The sequence below is a fragment of the Aegilops tauschii genome, chromosome 3, assembly GCF_002575655.3.
Source record: "Aegilops tauschii subsp. strangulata cultivar AL8/78 chromosome 3, Aet v6.0, whole genome shotgun sequence".
Taxonomy (NCBI): Eukaryota; Viridiplantae; Streptophyta; class Magnoliopsida; order Poales; family Poaceae; genus Aegilops; species Aegilops tauschii.
This window is the reverse complement of record NC_053037.3, coordinates 609,945,292-609,961,883: the sequence shown is the minus strand read 5'-3', so window position 1 is coordinate 609,961,883 and position 16,592 is coordinate 609,945,292. Positions and strand designations below refer to the sequence as shown.

The 16,592-nt window shown below is 41.1% G+C and overlaps 1 protein-coding gene and 1 long non-coding RNA gene across 4 annotated transcripts in view; both read right to left on the bottom strand.

The window, feature by feature from the left end:
* The window catches only part of LOC109763162 (polyubiquitin-like), a 107,716-nt gene that overhangs the window by 21,012 nt on the left and 70,112 nt on the right, over positions 1–16,592 (bottom strand). The window contains exon 7 of the mRNA XM_073511301.1: positions 1,977–2,647. Coding sequence (XP_073367402.1) covers positions 1,977–2,647 — 671 coding nt within the window. The remainder of the gene's footprint in view (positions 1–1,976; positions 2,648–16,592) is intronic.
* On the bottom strand, positions 13,306–16,213 carry LOC120962073 (uncharacterized). 3 transcript variants are annotated; one of them, XR_012205752.1, is made up of 3 exons: positions 15,165–16,213; positions 14,633–15,074; positions 13,306–14,558 (listed from the first exon to the last, which is right to left on the bottom strand). It is a non-coding gene; the product is annotated as an uncharacterized lncRNA (long non-coding RNA). The 3 variants fall into 3 exon arrangements; XR_012205753.1 differs by having other exon boundaries at positions 14,694–15,074; XR_005752868.3 differs by having other exon boundaries at positions 13,306–15,074.

Here is a 16,592-nt window from a genome sequence, read left to right as displayed (position 1 = left end):
GAACCAATAGTTATAAAGATAATATATACCACATCCGAATCATAGACAGGACGAGGGCCGACGGGGGCGGATACCAAAACCATCGCACTATATAATAACAAGCAATAAAATAGTAAGAAAATTAGACAAGTATCTATCTAAAGTAAGAATTTTTTTTCTTTCAGAAAGAAGATAAGAACAAGAGGCTCACCACGGTGGTGCCGGCGATGAGATCGGCGCGGGCAATCGACGGCGGTGAAGACGGGAATGGGACGTGACGGGCCGCTAAACCTAGACAAATCTCGAGGAAAATGGAGCTTCGAGGTCGAGCTTCGAGAGGAGAAAGCTTAACTAGTGTGGCTCGGGCATTTCATCGAACACCTCATGTGCATAGGAGGTGAGCTAGAGCACCACAAAGCCCTCCCCTCGCCGGCCAGAGAAAAACAGAGCACTGGAGTACTCTGCTCGCGGGCGAGGGGTATATATAGGCACACCATTGGTCCCGGTTCGAGGCATGAACCGGGACTAAAGGGCAGCCATTGGTCCCGGCTCAAGCCACCAACCGGGACCAATGGTGGTGGGCCAGGAGCCAGACCCTTTGGTCCCGGTTCGTGGCACCAACCGGGACCAAAAGGTCCAGACGAACCGAGACCAATGGCCCACGTGGCCCGGCCGGCCCCCTGGGCTCACGAACCGGGACCAATGCCCCCATGGGTCCCGGTTCTGGACTGAACCGGGACGAATGGGCTGACCCGGCCGAACCAAAGGCCCCTTTTCTACTAGTGAGAGCTGGCTTGTTAGGTTAGCTGATTGTCTCTTTAACACCTTTTGCCAACATATATATCCTAAGGCCCCGTTTGGAATCTCTCCACTCTGCGGAGTTGGTGGAGCTCGATTTTGGCAGCTCTGTTAAAGTGAGCTGAAGTCTGGTCCGCTCCGGGAGCGGAGTTAAGAGGAGCGGAGATGACCCGAATGCTCCCTAAGTCACATTTTGAGGGAACATAATCTCTTACTTGTTAATCCTGAGACGGATGAGAGGGACTGTTTTTCTAAATACCTTTTCACTCCAAAAAAACTGTTTTTGGCCTTTTGCAAGTCCAGTTCTTCCTACAATGTTTAACACCTCAAAGAGTCACCCCTGAAACTATTCTCCGTTTGTTCAAATTTGACCAAAACAATCTTTATCCCTATACCCTACCTATCCTTATAGAAACTGACACCAGAGCCCAACCGTTGGCGTTGTACCAGTTGCCATGGCCACCCCATGGCCCTCTAGCCTCCCCTCCTATAAATACCTCGTCATCGGCCGCCAAAACACCCATCCACCTTTAAACCCTAAATGCTGCCACCCCAAATCTCCAATGCCACGCCGCCCACCATGGTGACTATGCCCCCAATGCTCCATGGTGGCTGAACGGGTCATATACAACTAACACCTCCTTGTCCTCCTCTGCCGCTCCTGCGCCATGCCCCTTTCGTTGAGGACAACTTGATTTCAACTCCTATTTGCAGTCCTGATTTCTACTCATGTGACATTCATGTGGTTCACAATATGCGATAATATTTTTTCCTTGTAAAAAACATACAATCATAGTGTTACGATCCTCATCACTTCAACTTTTCACGGTGATGACATAGATGAAAACATGGATATAGAAATTACCCGCGCTGGGTATGCAGACAGGAAAGAAATGAGTAAGTAAAGGAGGCTTTTTGTCGGTCAATCAAACTGCATACAAACTGTATTCTCAATCAACTGAGGACAATACAGACCCAGGGACTCTTGATAGACAAAAAGAACTACTCGAGACATTAACATACTATACTAAATGATACGCTTCTACTGTGAAGGAACAATACTGGAGCATATATACTAACGGACAGTACTAGAATGATAGTACTAGCATGATAGTTTACTGACAATGCACCACTACTCGAAGGAAGGCTCCAGCAAAACAAAACTCGTTACTGAATGGCAGGCCATGCAGCTCAGCAACCACAAAGGCGGTACACCAAATGAACGGTGTTCTCGCTCTGAATGTTGTAGTCCGCCAGGGTGCGGCCGTCCTCCAGCTGCTTGCCAGCAAAGATGAGGCGCTGCTGGCTAGGGCAAGTGCCTTTCTGCTCGTAGATCTTCACCTTGACATTGTCGATGGTATACGAGCTCTCAACCTCAAGGGTGAGGGTCTTCCCTTTCAGAGGCTTGACAAAGATGTGCATCATCCTACTTGCTCCTGGCCTACAGGGGCGGAGGACGAGGAGGAGGGTGGACTCCTTCCAGATGTTGTGGTCAGCCAAGGTGCGCTTGTCGTCCTCCAGTTGCTTGTTGGCAAAGATGAGGCACTGCTGGCCCTTGGGAAAGCCCTCCATGTCCTGGATCTTGGACTTCACGTTACTGATGGTGTCTAGGCTGTCAACCTCAAGGGTGATGGTCCTGCCTGCCCGCGTCTCTGTCACGTAGATTTGCATCTTTTCCTGGAGGTCAATCGTAGAGTCATGCTGGATGCCATAATCGGCCAATGTACGGTTGTCCTCTAGCTGCACCCCATCGAAGAAGAGGCGGTACTGCTGCTGGATCTTTGCCTTGACAGTGTACAGGGTGTCTGATGAGTGGACCTTGAGGCAGATTGTGCTGCCGGTGGGGGTCTTCACAAAGATACGCATTCCGGATGAGCTAGCAAACCAAACATCACCAATTGTTAGACAATATTTAAACTGTAGAACAGTACACAAAAAGCATCGACAATTCCAGGTAGTAGAAAGAGCTCATTATTTGAATAAAAGAACAGTACAGACAAGAAGAGAGATGTACTGCATAAATACTTCGTGTATACAGAACAAGGTGCCACACTAAGCCTAGCAAGTTAAGTTTTGAGCAATCATTAATAATATACTCAGTCCTATACATTGTAGAGACTAGTTAGGTGCCGTGGGTTACCTAGGGAATAAAATGGAACATATGGTATTATCAATCAAGTGAACTTCTATTTGGTAAACACACCTGTCAAGTGCAGTTTTTCACAGGGTAGCAACAAACGTCGCCGTTTTTCTCTACTTTCCTTATTTGTCTCAGCATATATAGTTATATAGTCACCAAATTGTATTATACCCTGAGGAAACTAAAGGAGAATATTGCTGCTGTTTCTTGCTAAATATAAACTTCTCATTTTATATCAATAGCACTATAACTTCTCTGACACATACACGACAGAAAAACTGTCTAAAAAAGAACAACGATCTATGTGCGAGTTTATGAATTTGAGCAGCGAGCAAAGATTCACTGAAACAGATCTGAATTTCAGTACCGGGGAAAGATTCACAAAGACAGCTGATGAAAAGTAAATCATATAGTATCATGTGGATAAGAGAAATGAATGCACAAAAGTGAGTTAAGACACCTATAAATAGCTTAAGAGCTACGGAGTATCAGAGGCATGGGTGTGGCATGCTGGGTTGAGCGGAAATTGGTACAGACAGCATACAGGCGAATGCCAAATCGGCCAACAAGACTCACTGTTACAGAAGCTAGCTAGCTAGAGCATCCTTCAGAGTTGCCACCCAACAAAAGGTATCGATCATGTTCTCAAAAAAAAGGCATCGATCATAACCGAAAAACAGAATATGCAGCCTTACGAACTAAATTAACACCATGTAGATGCTTAAGCCCAGCCTTCATTTACACAAAAATATCAACGTTTGCAACAGGTAAGGTCATAGGAGCAACAAGAGAGATGTAGTCATATAACAATTTTGGACTATCTTTGCTCTTTATCTTGTTATTATTGTTCTATTTTTTATGTATATAAACAAAACAAAAATTTATAAAAACACAAAGTATTAGCTTATTAGGTTCCATGTTGAGGACATATATAACAACTCTGGTGTATCTGATATGATGAATAATCTCTCGATGAAGAGTTTCTTCCACAGGAAGAAATGATGAACAATCCTAAGATCTAGCAGAAGATGATGAGGTTAGCAACAAATTCCACGAGGTCCCACAACCCTCCAATGTAACCCTAGCTACCTGACACTGACAGTAGGCGCCTTAATAGAGGGCTAGAATCCAAAAACAATGAAATCGTTCACATTTGTTATACAGCAGTACGGTCTATGGAGCCTTGGTGCAAACAAATGAAAAAACTAGAATGCACCCAATCCATATGCGAACAATTGAAGGGAGGTAGACTCGATGGAGAAAAAATCATGAAAATATCGCCATACATCATCGATCATACAGTTGTGCAACGATCACAATAGCAACAGAAGACTCTTTAATTTATTATTAGCAGGAACACAGGCACCGCAACCAAAGCAGATCGGGAACACCACCGGTCGAGCAATCGGAGCAAACCGTACGGGGGAACACCACTGGTCGCCGTTGCAAGAGCAGGGGAGGGGCGGAAGCATATCGGTGGCCTACACTAGAGCAGCAGGGCTCTCAACAACACCGTCTCTCTCGTCATCGGACTCGGAGGAGCTAGGTCAGGCTGGTAGGCGTCGGGTTGCTCGGGGAAGGAGGAGGATTAAAAATTTCACGACGCAGAATAAGAAGATGAAAGGGAGATGAGCGGGTTAGGGCTTACCGAGAGGAGGAAGATCTCCCTCCGCTCTGCTCGAGTCCGATGGGGTGGTGTGTGCGGGCGGCGTTGCTGCGGCAGCGGCGGAGGAGGAAGGAGATCGGTCCAAGCGAGAGGGAGAGAGGGGCGAGGAGGGTTTTCCTTTTTATAGAAAAAAGAGAGGAGATGACAGTTTTTTATTTTGAGGGGCAAAGGACAAGAAAGGTGTTTTTTATAGTGCATATAAGATTTTCTTTTTTCAACTCGAACTTTGTAAAATTTGACAAAGTTTGTAAACAAAATTATTTATGAATCTTTTTCTGCGAGAACATTATTTATGGATCTAATGATTTTTTTTTACGATTTCTTCAATAAGCTTGATCGAAATGTATAAAATTTTACTTCGGGGAAAAATATATGCAATATAATTTGGCAAGGAGGGAGTAAAATAGTACATTCATGATGATTTCACTATGTGTTGGAGTGAATCTGACGGATCTCGGGTAGGTAGTTCTGAATTGGTGATCTTAGCTAGTTGGTAACAGGACAAAGACGGACACAATGTTTTACCTAGGTTCAGACCCTCTCGAAGAGGTAAAACCCTACGTCATTCTTCTATTGTATTGATTGTGATGGAGTACAAAGTACATGATGATCTACCTCGAGATCATATGTAAATGAATGATTCTCTACCATATGGTCTAAAACCCCTTAGCTTATATAGACACCGGGATACCTAGTACTATTAGAGAAATGGCTAACCTTGGTGACGCGGCATTCCCAATCAACGCCGACACTATTTTTTCATACAATGGTGGCGTTGGCATATTTTGTACAACATCTTTTTTAGGTTAGTGCTGGCGTTGCTCTTTTGTAAAACGCCAGCAATGTGTGGGCCCAGATGTACTTACCAGTTGGAAGATACTTGATGAGTGATATTTTTACACTCGTATCCCCTTAGTTTAAACCGATATGTTTCATATTTATAGGAAACAAGAAAAGGAAAAAATAGGAGAGGAGAGTTTTTTACAAAGTACATGATGGTAACAGGATAGGAGGGCATGCGCTAGCTAGGTTGCTAGACAGCGACCTACACGCCGAATAGGAACAGACATGGCCATTGACGAAGACTCGGACAAACGGCTCAACGGTCGTCCGAGTGCACCGTTACACTAGGGCCTCCACGTGTGATCAATCGATCGTTTGCTTGGATGCTCGCTGATACATTGCAATGTTCCATTACAGTATACAGTATGGGCTATAATCTTTTGTCATGTAATACATAAACACCAATAGGCCACCCTAACCTTATCCTAAAATACAATACAACAGTAACCACGCCTTTCCCCGTTCTCCTCCTATACTTCTTTCTCAGGCATATAGCAATTGCCCTGAGCCGCCACATCAACCTGATGCCGTCGTCGTCATCTCGGAGCATCTAGCCGCTATTATCATCAGCAACGCGTCAGGATTGCATCCACAAGGAAAATCTAGCCTCGTCTAATCCACATTCCACCAGGATCGCATCGACAAGGAAAACCTATTCAAATGAAGAAAATCTCGAAGAGAGCATCTTGCAGGACAAATGTTGCCATTTAATCTACATCAACTGCTACAACCCTACATCGTGCTCAGTGATGTTTTTTATCACCAATATATTCACCTAGATGTCGCCAATCTCCTAGACATTGTTCCTTTTCCTATTGTTGTTGTTGGTTGTGTCACATGATCCGTGACACCTGTGGATGTGAACCGGATGTTGGCAATTTCGGCATCACCGTGCCACGGTCATTGGTATGTCATTCCAACGTCAATTTTTCGTGTCAATTTGTTTAGGAGTTAGAGCAGGTAGCTTAGAAGCAACTTTAGACTAAAAATGACAACAACGTTAATGCTCTTAGGAAACTAGACCTTCAAATTTATTATTTTCTGAATGGCCTTTTAAAAGTACTTATCTCATTCTCACATAAGTTCAAAATTTTCCTTTCTGCCTCCATATTTCTATAGCCCGATCCTCGAGCCTTGCACGACCATCGTGCCGGGATATTCTTTCTCGCGTTGCAACGCATTGACATATTTGTTAGTTCTTCTAATACAAATGCCCTGGGATTTGGGTCGCTTTTTTCTGACAAGAGATACTGAAGAAGACTTAGTTTCATATCCAATTCCAACTAGATGTGGTATATCACCTTCACAAGATGCAATAGTAAATCACATATCTAAAAACCATGCGATGATTACGTTGCACGGGAGGAGAAAAAAAATCATAATCTTCAATGTCTATGACCACGTTTTACTGATTTCAGCGTACTATGTACAATAATTCCGCTGTGGTGAAATTGATAACAAAAATTAATTGTGCAATTGGCAGGAGATAAGAAATATAACAACAATTGGATGTTGTACATTGTACAGTTTGACTACTTAGCTAGCTAAAAAAGCTAGCCATATCAAGTTGCCGTCTACCGGAAGTTCCCAGGCTTGAGTGCATGATGACTTCGCAGAGTGATCGCCAAACAGAAAAGGCTGAAACTGGCCCCGGAAAGTAAGGAGAAGGATCACTCTACGATGGGGCACCTGGTAGCTGAAAGTTCGTGAGCTATCTACTTACTCGGAGTAGGGAGTTTTCTATTATTCTGCTCAAAAGAGAACAAAATAGATGTGCTGATACATTTACAAATTTCTCAAGGATGAGTCACTGTGCCGCTATGTGGCTAGAGGCTCTTCCTATCATTGTAACCGAATTTTTAGCAGCTGATTGTACATCTATCACTGAGAAGTAATACTCCCTTTTCCACCACAAAAAAAAAAACATCAATGGCAAAGCACTTGCAAACTGCAATAAAAAATTCGCTTAGGGTCAGAGTTTACAATCTACACCAGCTCATGTGATTCTCATATCCTGGCCTAATTGGTCAAACCACATCATAGGTTTGACAACAAACTGCTCTCTGCACAGAGTGACGGTAAGAGCAGACTAGTGCAGAACCGGGTTGTATCACCGGTTCGTAAGGCTCTTTAGTGCCAGTTCTGTAACCAGCACTAATGGGTGGGGACTAAAGGTCCCCCTCCTTTAGTACCGGTTCAACACGAACCGCCAATAAAGGACCACCATGTGTCACGAGCCAGCGCCGGGGGCGGGGAGACCTTTAGTACCGGTTGATAACACCAACCGGTACTAAAAGGTTTAGGGGGTTTGGGGTTTATGATTTATTTTTCATTCAGTTTTGTGTTTTCCATTTAATTTTTTCATTTGCTGGTATTTTATGATACTACATATTGTACACGTTATATATATATATATATATATATATATATATATATATATATATATATATATATATATATATATATATATATATATATATATATATATATCATCGAATGTCTCACACCACCATTCACACATACACATGTATATATACAATTTGGTATATACGATTTCTCCGGTAGTGGGTAATGGTATTCTCATTTGGGATCTATGACCTGGTCGAGCAAAAATCCCGCTATTTCCTTTTGAATTGCTCGTACGCGATCCGTTGATAGGAGCTGATCCCACATCTCATTGAACTTTTAAGAAGGAGATCAATATGCATGTATTAGTTGTGTGATTAAATATCGACAATGATGTAAAGATTGTGAATAGTGTTCTAGCAAATGTACCCATAGCTGTCTAGCAGATTTAGTCCTTCTGGACGCCATCATGCGAATGTTCTCGCAAACGTAGTATGCACATAAATTAGTCCCCAGCGCCTGCTTCATGGCCTTTATGAGAAAAGAATTCAATTAGATAATAATTAATGGTATTGAAACTAGAATTAAAAAATGGTAGCTAGCTAGTGCTACTTAATTACTTACCTTCGGTCGATACCAATACAACTTTTGTTTCCATTCGCCTGGAACATCTTTGATGAACTTTTGCCAAGCCCTGCCCACCGGCAAAGAAAATGAATAAAGGAGTTATTAATTAGTTGATATCAGGAAATGATGAACTAAAGAGGCCGACATATAGTTCAATAATGATTGAAATTACCTGTTGACTATCCCCTTCACGATTCCGTAGTCACTAGGTTTTTTAAGTGGTGAGTCTAGTACTTCAACTGTTCCCTCTTCAACTTTAATGACTAACAAGATTCAGCGCAAAATAAACAAAAAATTTAGTAATGATGGTCGATGGTAGATAGGAACAATGCAGCAGAATTGCATTACCATTACAGCCCCTCAATACCAAGTTAGGTATAAGTTTTGTATGAAAGAGTAATAATATGAAGATGGTAGCAGAATAGATATCCTTTTTTTCGATAAAAGCAGAATAGATATCCTTATTTTTTATAAAAGCAGAATATATATATATATATATATATATATATATATATATATATATATATATATATATATATGACAAATGTTTCCTACAAGCAGTGGTAGTTACCACCATTTGCGTTTTGTATGTTATGTAGTATCTGTCGAAATCGAGAGTATGTACGTGTAGTATGTAGTATATAACAATAATTACGTAGTATATATACTAATTTTTAGGTAGTATGTATTATTTTTTGAGTATGCTCTTTTTTACGTACAAATATGTATGTATTTCATAAATATAACAAAAACTATGGGCTTATATGCAATTTTTTCATATAACTTGTTTTGAAATATCTTAGATATAGTATATGAACATATTTAAAATAATAAAATAGTATATATAGTACCATATAGTATATGAGACATGTGGGGTAACTACCACCGAGTGGTAGGATTGATTTTCCCTATATATATATATATATATATATATATATATATATATATATATATATATATATATATATATATATATATATATATATATATATATATATATATATATATATATACACACACACATAAACACTATTCTGATCACGGGATCAGAATATTATTCTGATCATAACCTGAACTTCCTGACTTACACGCCTGAACTTCCCTCCGTACGAACCCGATCTTCGGGCTATCTTCACAACCGTGTCTCTCCGCGCGAATTATTCTGGTTAGTCATGTTCTATGTGATGTAAGTATAATCTGCAAACGATTTTGAGCAACTAAATATCCATTTTAAATAGGAATCTCGCTCATAAGTGAATTTTGCACTCGGGTCGTGATAAACTCGTGTTTTTTACAATTTTACTGCTCGAATTTTTCGACCTGAACTTTCCCCTATGCTAGGTTGAACTTCCACCAACATTGCCCAAATGGGGCTTACTATATACCGTTGGAAAGCTACGAACACGAGTATCATGACCCAAGTTAAATTTTTGGCAAAATGTGAGCGGTTTAAGAGCAGTTTTGAAAACCATTTTTTCTTCATACAAAAAACGTGAATCGTATTTTCGATTGCATTTCTAAACCGTTTATGGAAATGAGGCAAATAATATCGCGTTGGAAAGCTGCTGCAAAACCACTCCTGCCACATGTTGAAAGTTTTCTCTAATTCCCTATGGTTAAAGAGTAATTTGGAAAAAATCGTAAAATTTTGCAAACCGAACAGCCGAGTTCATATTTTCGACGTCATTTCTAAACGGTTAATCCAATTGAGCGAAATGATATGGCGTTGGAAAGCTTATGAAAATGCGCTACTTTCTCATGTTGGAAGTTTTTTCTAATTTTGAATGGTTTAAAACTAATTTAGAAAACGGTACAAGTTCCACCGACTTCGTATTTTCAAGTTAATTTTTTAACCGTATGTCCGAATGCAGCAAATAATATGGCATTGGAAAGCATGACGAAATGCAAAACTTTTTAGTATATATTATTTCTCCCAATTCCTTACTGTTTTAAGTCAATTTTGAAAATGGCTAAAAACTTATTTTCGCCGTAATTTTTATAAACTTTATCGGAATGGGGCAAATAATATACCGTTGAAAAGCTACGGAAAATGCGAAACTTTTTCATGATGATGGTTTTCTCTGATTCTTAGCCTTCTTCAAGTAATTTCGAAAACGGCGAGATTATTCGTTCTGCCTTTATCGCGAAACAGATTCTTCGAAAATGCACCGCGTGAAGAACTTGAACTTCTCGGCATGTCTACTTGAACTTCACTCTGTTTTTCACGTGTTTTTTTTGCCCGTAGCTCTCCATCCACTTACCAGTACACTCACCGGAATTGAGCAAGTGATATACTGGTGGAAAGCTGTTGTAAACACACAACTTTTCTATGTTGAATTTTTTCATACTCGCGACGATTTAAAAAAAATCATCTAAAATTCATTCACTATAGTAGTCGAACTTCCTGTTGTTTTCACGTTGAACTTCTGTGACGTATTTTCGTTTGTAATTTTTTTTCATTCATTCGTTGGTGTTACACAAATAATATTCCTTTTGTACAAATCCATCTCACAATAAATTTTTTAACTTTCTCCGACCGAGGAGTTGAAATTATAACAAGAAAACTTTTAGTCTTTGCTTTTTTATTCCTTTTTAATACAAAATGTACACCATGTAGTACGTGAACTTCTGGCAATTATCAATCTTAACTTCTCTCGGTTACGTGAAAATATCTGAGTTTTTTATGAATATTTATCTGAATTTCTTAATCCTTTTTTTTGAATTTTGGAGCGCTCTATTTTTAAAAGTTTAACTTCTTGTTATTTTATTTTTGAACTTCTTGTTTCCATTCTTTAATAACGAGGAAAATCTAAATTTTCTATAATCATCGAACTTCTCCATCTTTTTAATATGGACTTCCTGGTTTTATTTCTTAATCTTTTTTATGAAATTTTAGAGCGCTCTATTTTTAAAAGTTGAACTTCTTGTTATTTTTTAAAACTTATTGTTTCCATTTTTAAGTAACGAGGAAAATCTAAGTTTCTATAATCATCGAACTGCTCCATCTTTTTAATATGGACTTCTTGGTTTTATTTCTTAATCCTTTTTTTTGAACTTCATGGTTGATTCTTCAATAGTAAGGGATATTAGAGTATTTTAATAACGGTAAAATCTTAGTTTCTAAATAAACATCGAACCACTTCGTTATTTTCGTTTAAACTTCGAGTTTTTTTAGAAATGGGAAAAATCTATTTTAAAAGTTTTTTTAGTTGTTCCGTTTTTTAATTTGAACTTCTTCATTTTATACTTAAGTAACTCGAAAAATCTGAGTTTTTCATAATCTTTGGACTTCTCTTTTATTTTAATTTGAACTTCTTAGTCTCATTCTTAGAAAAAATATGTTTTTAAATAAGCATCAAACATTTTTTAAAATTAAACTTCATACTTTCATTTTTCAAGGAAAAGGAAAGAATTTGAGTTTTTTATATCCATCGAACTTCTCCTTTTTTTAATTTGAACTTCTTCATTTTATTTTTTTGTAACAAGGAAAATCTGAGTTTTCTCATAAATATGAAACTTCTCTATTTTTGTAATTTGGACTTTTTGATTTATTTATTTCAGTAAAGACAATATCATAGTTTTGTAATAAATATTGAATTGTCCATTATTTCAATTTCAACTTCTATTTTAATTTTAGTAACAATGAAAGTCCTTTTTATGATTTTTGAACTTCTTTATTTTTAAAATTTGAACTTCTGGGTTTTATTTATGGAAACGAAAAAAATGAATTATTTATTAAAATCAAAATACTTTGTTAGTTTAACTCGAACTTCTTAGTTCTTTCACCAAATGTGTAAATTGCATTCCCCCTTTCATTAATTTTTATTTTTCTGTTCGATAACAAAGAGAACATTCTTTTTCTTGTTAGTGTTTTGAAGTGATTTTTCTAGACTTAAATTTTGTTTTGTGCTCTTTTCAAATTTGTTTGTCACTTGAAGTTCTAAAAAATCGCAACTCTCCGATGTTTTACCTTGCATGTTTAATTTTTATTTGAACTTGCTGAGATAACACACTCGACCTTCTTGAACAGAACATTTTGACGTTCACAAAAAATAAATTAAAGCCAAATTTTTGACCTACAGAGCATGTACAATTTTCACCATGTTTTCAAGAATAGTCAATGCTTTATGAAAAGAAAATAAGAATACAAAATAACAAGGGAGATCTAGCTGAAGGAATCAGTGTTGAGGTGGAGCGAGGGAACTAGATGCAACCAAGAAACAAGTGAATTATTGATTGGTGATGAAGACCATCTCAAGAAAAAATCAGTAGTGGCAGCATCAACCACTAAATAATCCGTCAACTCCCCATAAAGTTGTTGTAGGTTGTGTACATGTACATATCTAATTTTCTTTACACATGACGGTAGCATTGCGACTATATTTGTAGGCAAATGGTTTGAGGCTAAGGGAGGCCATCCCAATAATACACAGGATGTAAAGTCGCATACCCATGATTTGCACCCCCAAAACAACACAAAGATCACACACCCCGTTGCCGAACTCTGATTCTTTCTGCACCTTATGTGACCTTCTCCCTGCCTTTATGGTGACCTTCTCCCTACCTCTGTGGTGACCTTCTTCCACCACAAAGGAATAAAAGAAATCAAGTTCTTTCACCTAATGAACAAAATTTTCTTCAATCAGTAACTAAAAATGGGGTATCAAAAAATCTGCACAATCATTTTTACGAATATTGCCAAAGGTTGGAGGCAGCTTGCAGACCGCAATAGGGATGAGAAGCCCATCGTCTAATTTTTTTAAATGTTTTATTCGCTTTTGAACTTAGGGTTCTTTTTTTTCTATACTTCCAGACTGCAAATAGAATGTACACTACGTCTACATATGTACACGTATAAATGAACTTCATCTCTTTTACTGAAGAATATAAGTGGGCGGGCGGGATATAGTTCATTATTAAAAAATGGCTTCCTGAAGAAAAGTAAACACCACGTTCACACAAACTCTCTCACATAGACTGACCATACAACACTGCTAGTCTGCCACTATGTTCAGGTATGGGAGAAAGAAAATACAAATAGATGAGATAGAATTACAAGTAGATTAGCCCTAGAATTTCAGGAGAGACAGAGAGAGTACATCCAGGTGTAGATTTCTGCTTGCCGCACGGCCCCAATGGCACAAACTACTGTTGTTGCGTTCACCAACAAACCTCAGAAAATCTGCTGCCTACTATATCCAGCAACACTCAGTTTCAGATTTCAGGTTTCACCACGCATTATAGCCACCGACGGTTGTGCTGTAGCTGCCTTTTTATTTGAACTTCCATGATAATTTTACTCGACCTGCATGGACACTCTACAGGCGCGTGATGGAGAACAACAGAAGCTTCAGCGACAACTGAACTTTATCCAGGCACGAAGTTGAACTTTATCCAGCGACAACTGCAGCTTCCTCGGCTTGTGCGTGCCACAGAGCAAACCTGTTCATGGACCAAGGAGCCCCGATGGTCGCCGACGTGAAGCACGACACCACGGACGTAATACGCGTTCATGGTTCAGGCATTTTTCCAGTAACGAAACAGCCTGCATGGTCTCTCGCCACCAGACGAAACTTCTGTTTTGCTAATGCCAAAATAATTGTTATGGAAAAAAAGCATTTCGAAATAAATTAGTGGAAAACAAAGCATTTACAAATAAATTGGCAAAGCTGCAAAAGTGATAAAATTACTTCAGAAGCTATCACAACTATATGAATTTAAAGCTTTGTGTCAAATGTAGTTTCTAAAAAGCTTGAGCTATACTGAGATGGAACCCGTGAGATGAGGTCATCATGTCTTTCTACTCATTCTGTATTCATTTTTTAGTGCCAATTTACTAATAGTCATTTTACCCATGAGATGAGGTTGTGGTGCAAGTGTTCAGGATGAGAGGAGCCAAAGGTCACAACCTCTCTGCACTAAGTATCTGCGTAGCCAAAATATCACAAAAAGCAAGAAAGCAACTTCTCTGAATGTACTAAAAAAGCATTCTCTGAACTTCATTACCCAGCCACTTCAAACTGCAGCCCCCTCGGCAGCACGCCGAGCACGTCGGAGAGACGCACACCACTCCCAGCCATCGTCGACCGTCCCATGGCCGTTGGGGTGACGCTGCTGCATTGCGGGCTCCATCTGTAGCTTCAACGACTGAAAGGGAAGCTGTGGGGGCAGGAAAAGAAGAACCATTAGCTAGCTCTGCAATAGAGGTTCTCGAGCTTGACAAGATGTCCAACCGGCTGGTCGAGGCAGAGGGCGAGGTGGGGAAGGATGAAGGAGGCAGGACCGGGTGACTACCGTAGACTGCAGCTTGCGATGGGCTCGACCTTCCTACCACAGGAGGGCTGGACAGGGATGGCCTGAAAAGGAATGATCTGCATAGCTGCATGAGCGAGCTAGAAGAAACAATACTGAACTTTCTCAATGTCTACATACACGTTTTCCATACACTCATATTCATGTGCTGCTGCACATGGAAAAATTGAAAAGAACTGAATTGCTGGAGCAGATTCAACTGCCAGCCCGCCGCACACAAGCACGAATTCCGGCCACTTGAATTACCAAATTTCACATTTGGAACTTGCTCTTCCCCGAGGCGACATCCAGAAGCGCGCTGGGTTTGGGTCAGTGGTCCATTAAGCTCAACGGAGAAGCAGAGAGAGAGCCCCCCTGAGTGAACTGGACGTACGCCGTGACATTTGCTATCAGTGCCGCGTCGGCAGTCCGGAAGGAGCACATGAGGTGGAGAAGGGGGCAGGGGGGTCTCACCTCTGCTGGCGAAGAGTGAACAAGGATGGACTGCGCGCGCAGACGAGGTTGGACAGCGCCATGGTCGCAGTTGGACGGGGAAGGGGCCGCATCTCCTTGAAAAATTCGATGGCGGCGCCCTACTGCTACGCAACACCGGCGCCCGCACGACCCGCGCGTCTCCCTGGCCTTCTCCCACGTAGCCGGCGAGAACCCCTTCCTCCTGTAGGGAAATCGAGGTCCGCCCGGCAGGCGGCGACGGAGGAGGGGGTAGGTGCGGGATGGGGTAGCGGCGGTGGTGGGGAGGCGCCACGCCGGAGATGCACGGCTGGGGTCGCGGCGGCGGTGGAGGCACGCCTCGCCGTGGGGAGGTAGGAGAAGTGGGTGGCCGCGGCGACAGCGCCATGGGAGGGCCGGCGGTGCACGCTGGACACGGGCAAGGAGACGGAAGGAGGAGAAGCCAGGCGTGTGGCGGCGGAGGTCAGGCGGTCACCGGCGATGGGATCCAGGGAGGTTGGGGATCCGGGAAGGTGGGGGAGGAGCGGTCGGCTGTCGGCGGTTGTGGGGTGGGCTTTTTCCTTTTCTTTTTTCTTTACAGGTTGGAAAACACCTCCGTGCCTTCTATATAGGCCGCGCCGTGATCCAAATAACTATTCTAATTCTGAAATTAAAATATTGTTGTCCTATTATTTTTCATCTTATTTGGGCACAATTAACTCACTAAATCCTCTTTTATACGAACCAAAAAGAGTCTTTCTAAAGGACTGCAAAAATAGACTATTATCTTTTCATCTCACTAGTAAACGTGCACGTGCAACGCATGTAACGTAATCAATAATAAAAATATCTGTTTTTAATTTTACATCTGTAAAATTTAATGTTCGCAGACCACAACATGACACGTATGATTACGGGATTTTAATATATTCAATTATATACAAATACTTTTACAAGACTTTCAAAATCATCAAATGATCACGATGAAAAATTTCTTTGTGAAATCCTCGTGACAAGACTGATGATAAAAAGAATCAGACCTTCCCTAAAAAAATCAGACCCACGTAGATGAATTAAACACACCCGTTAAAAAAAAATGAACAACGCTGCTCACTTTCAATCTCTCCACCGCCCCCGCGGGGTACGCCCAATTATCCACGCCATTCCCAATTCTCCTGGTCGCCAGCTCCCGCTTTCCACCTCGTAGGCAGCCCCTCCCCTTTGTCTCCACAGCCGGCGCGAGGTCCGCACGCCCCTTCTCGTTGATCCAGTCCCTGAAGTCCCCGAGGAGGCACTCGAGCTCGGCAAGCTCGCGAGCAACCGAGTGCAAGGGGCCGTCTGAGGCGGACGCGGTGGCCCGGGATTCGTCTCATCCGCATCGGCGGCCACGGCCATCCCGCGATGGCGTTGCCCGAGCACGGAGCAGGCCCCGACACCTCACCGGCTAGAGCG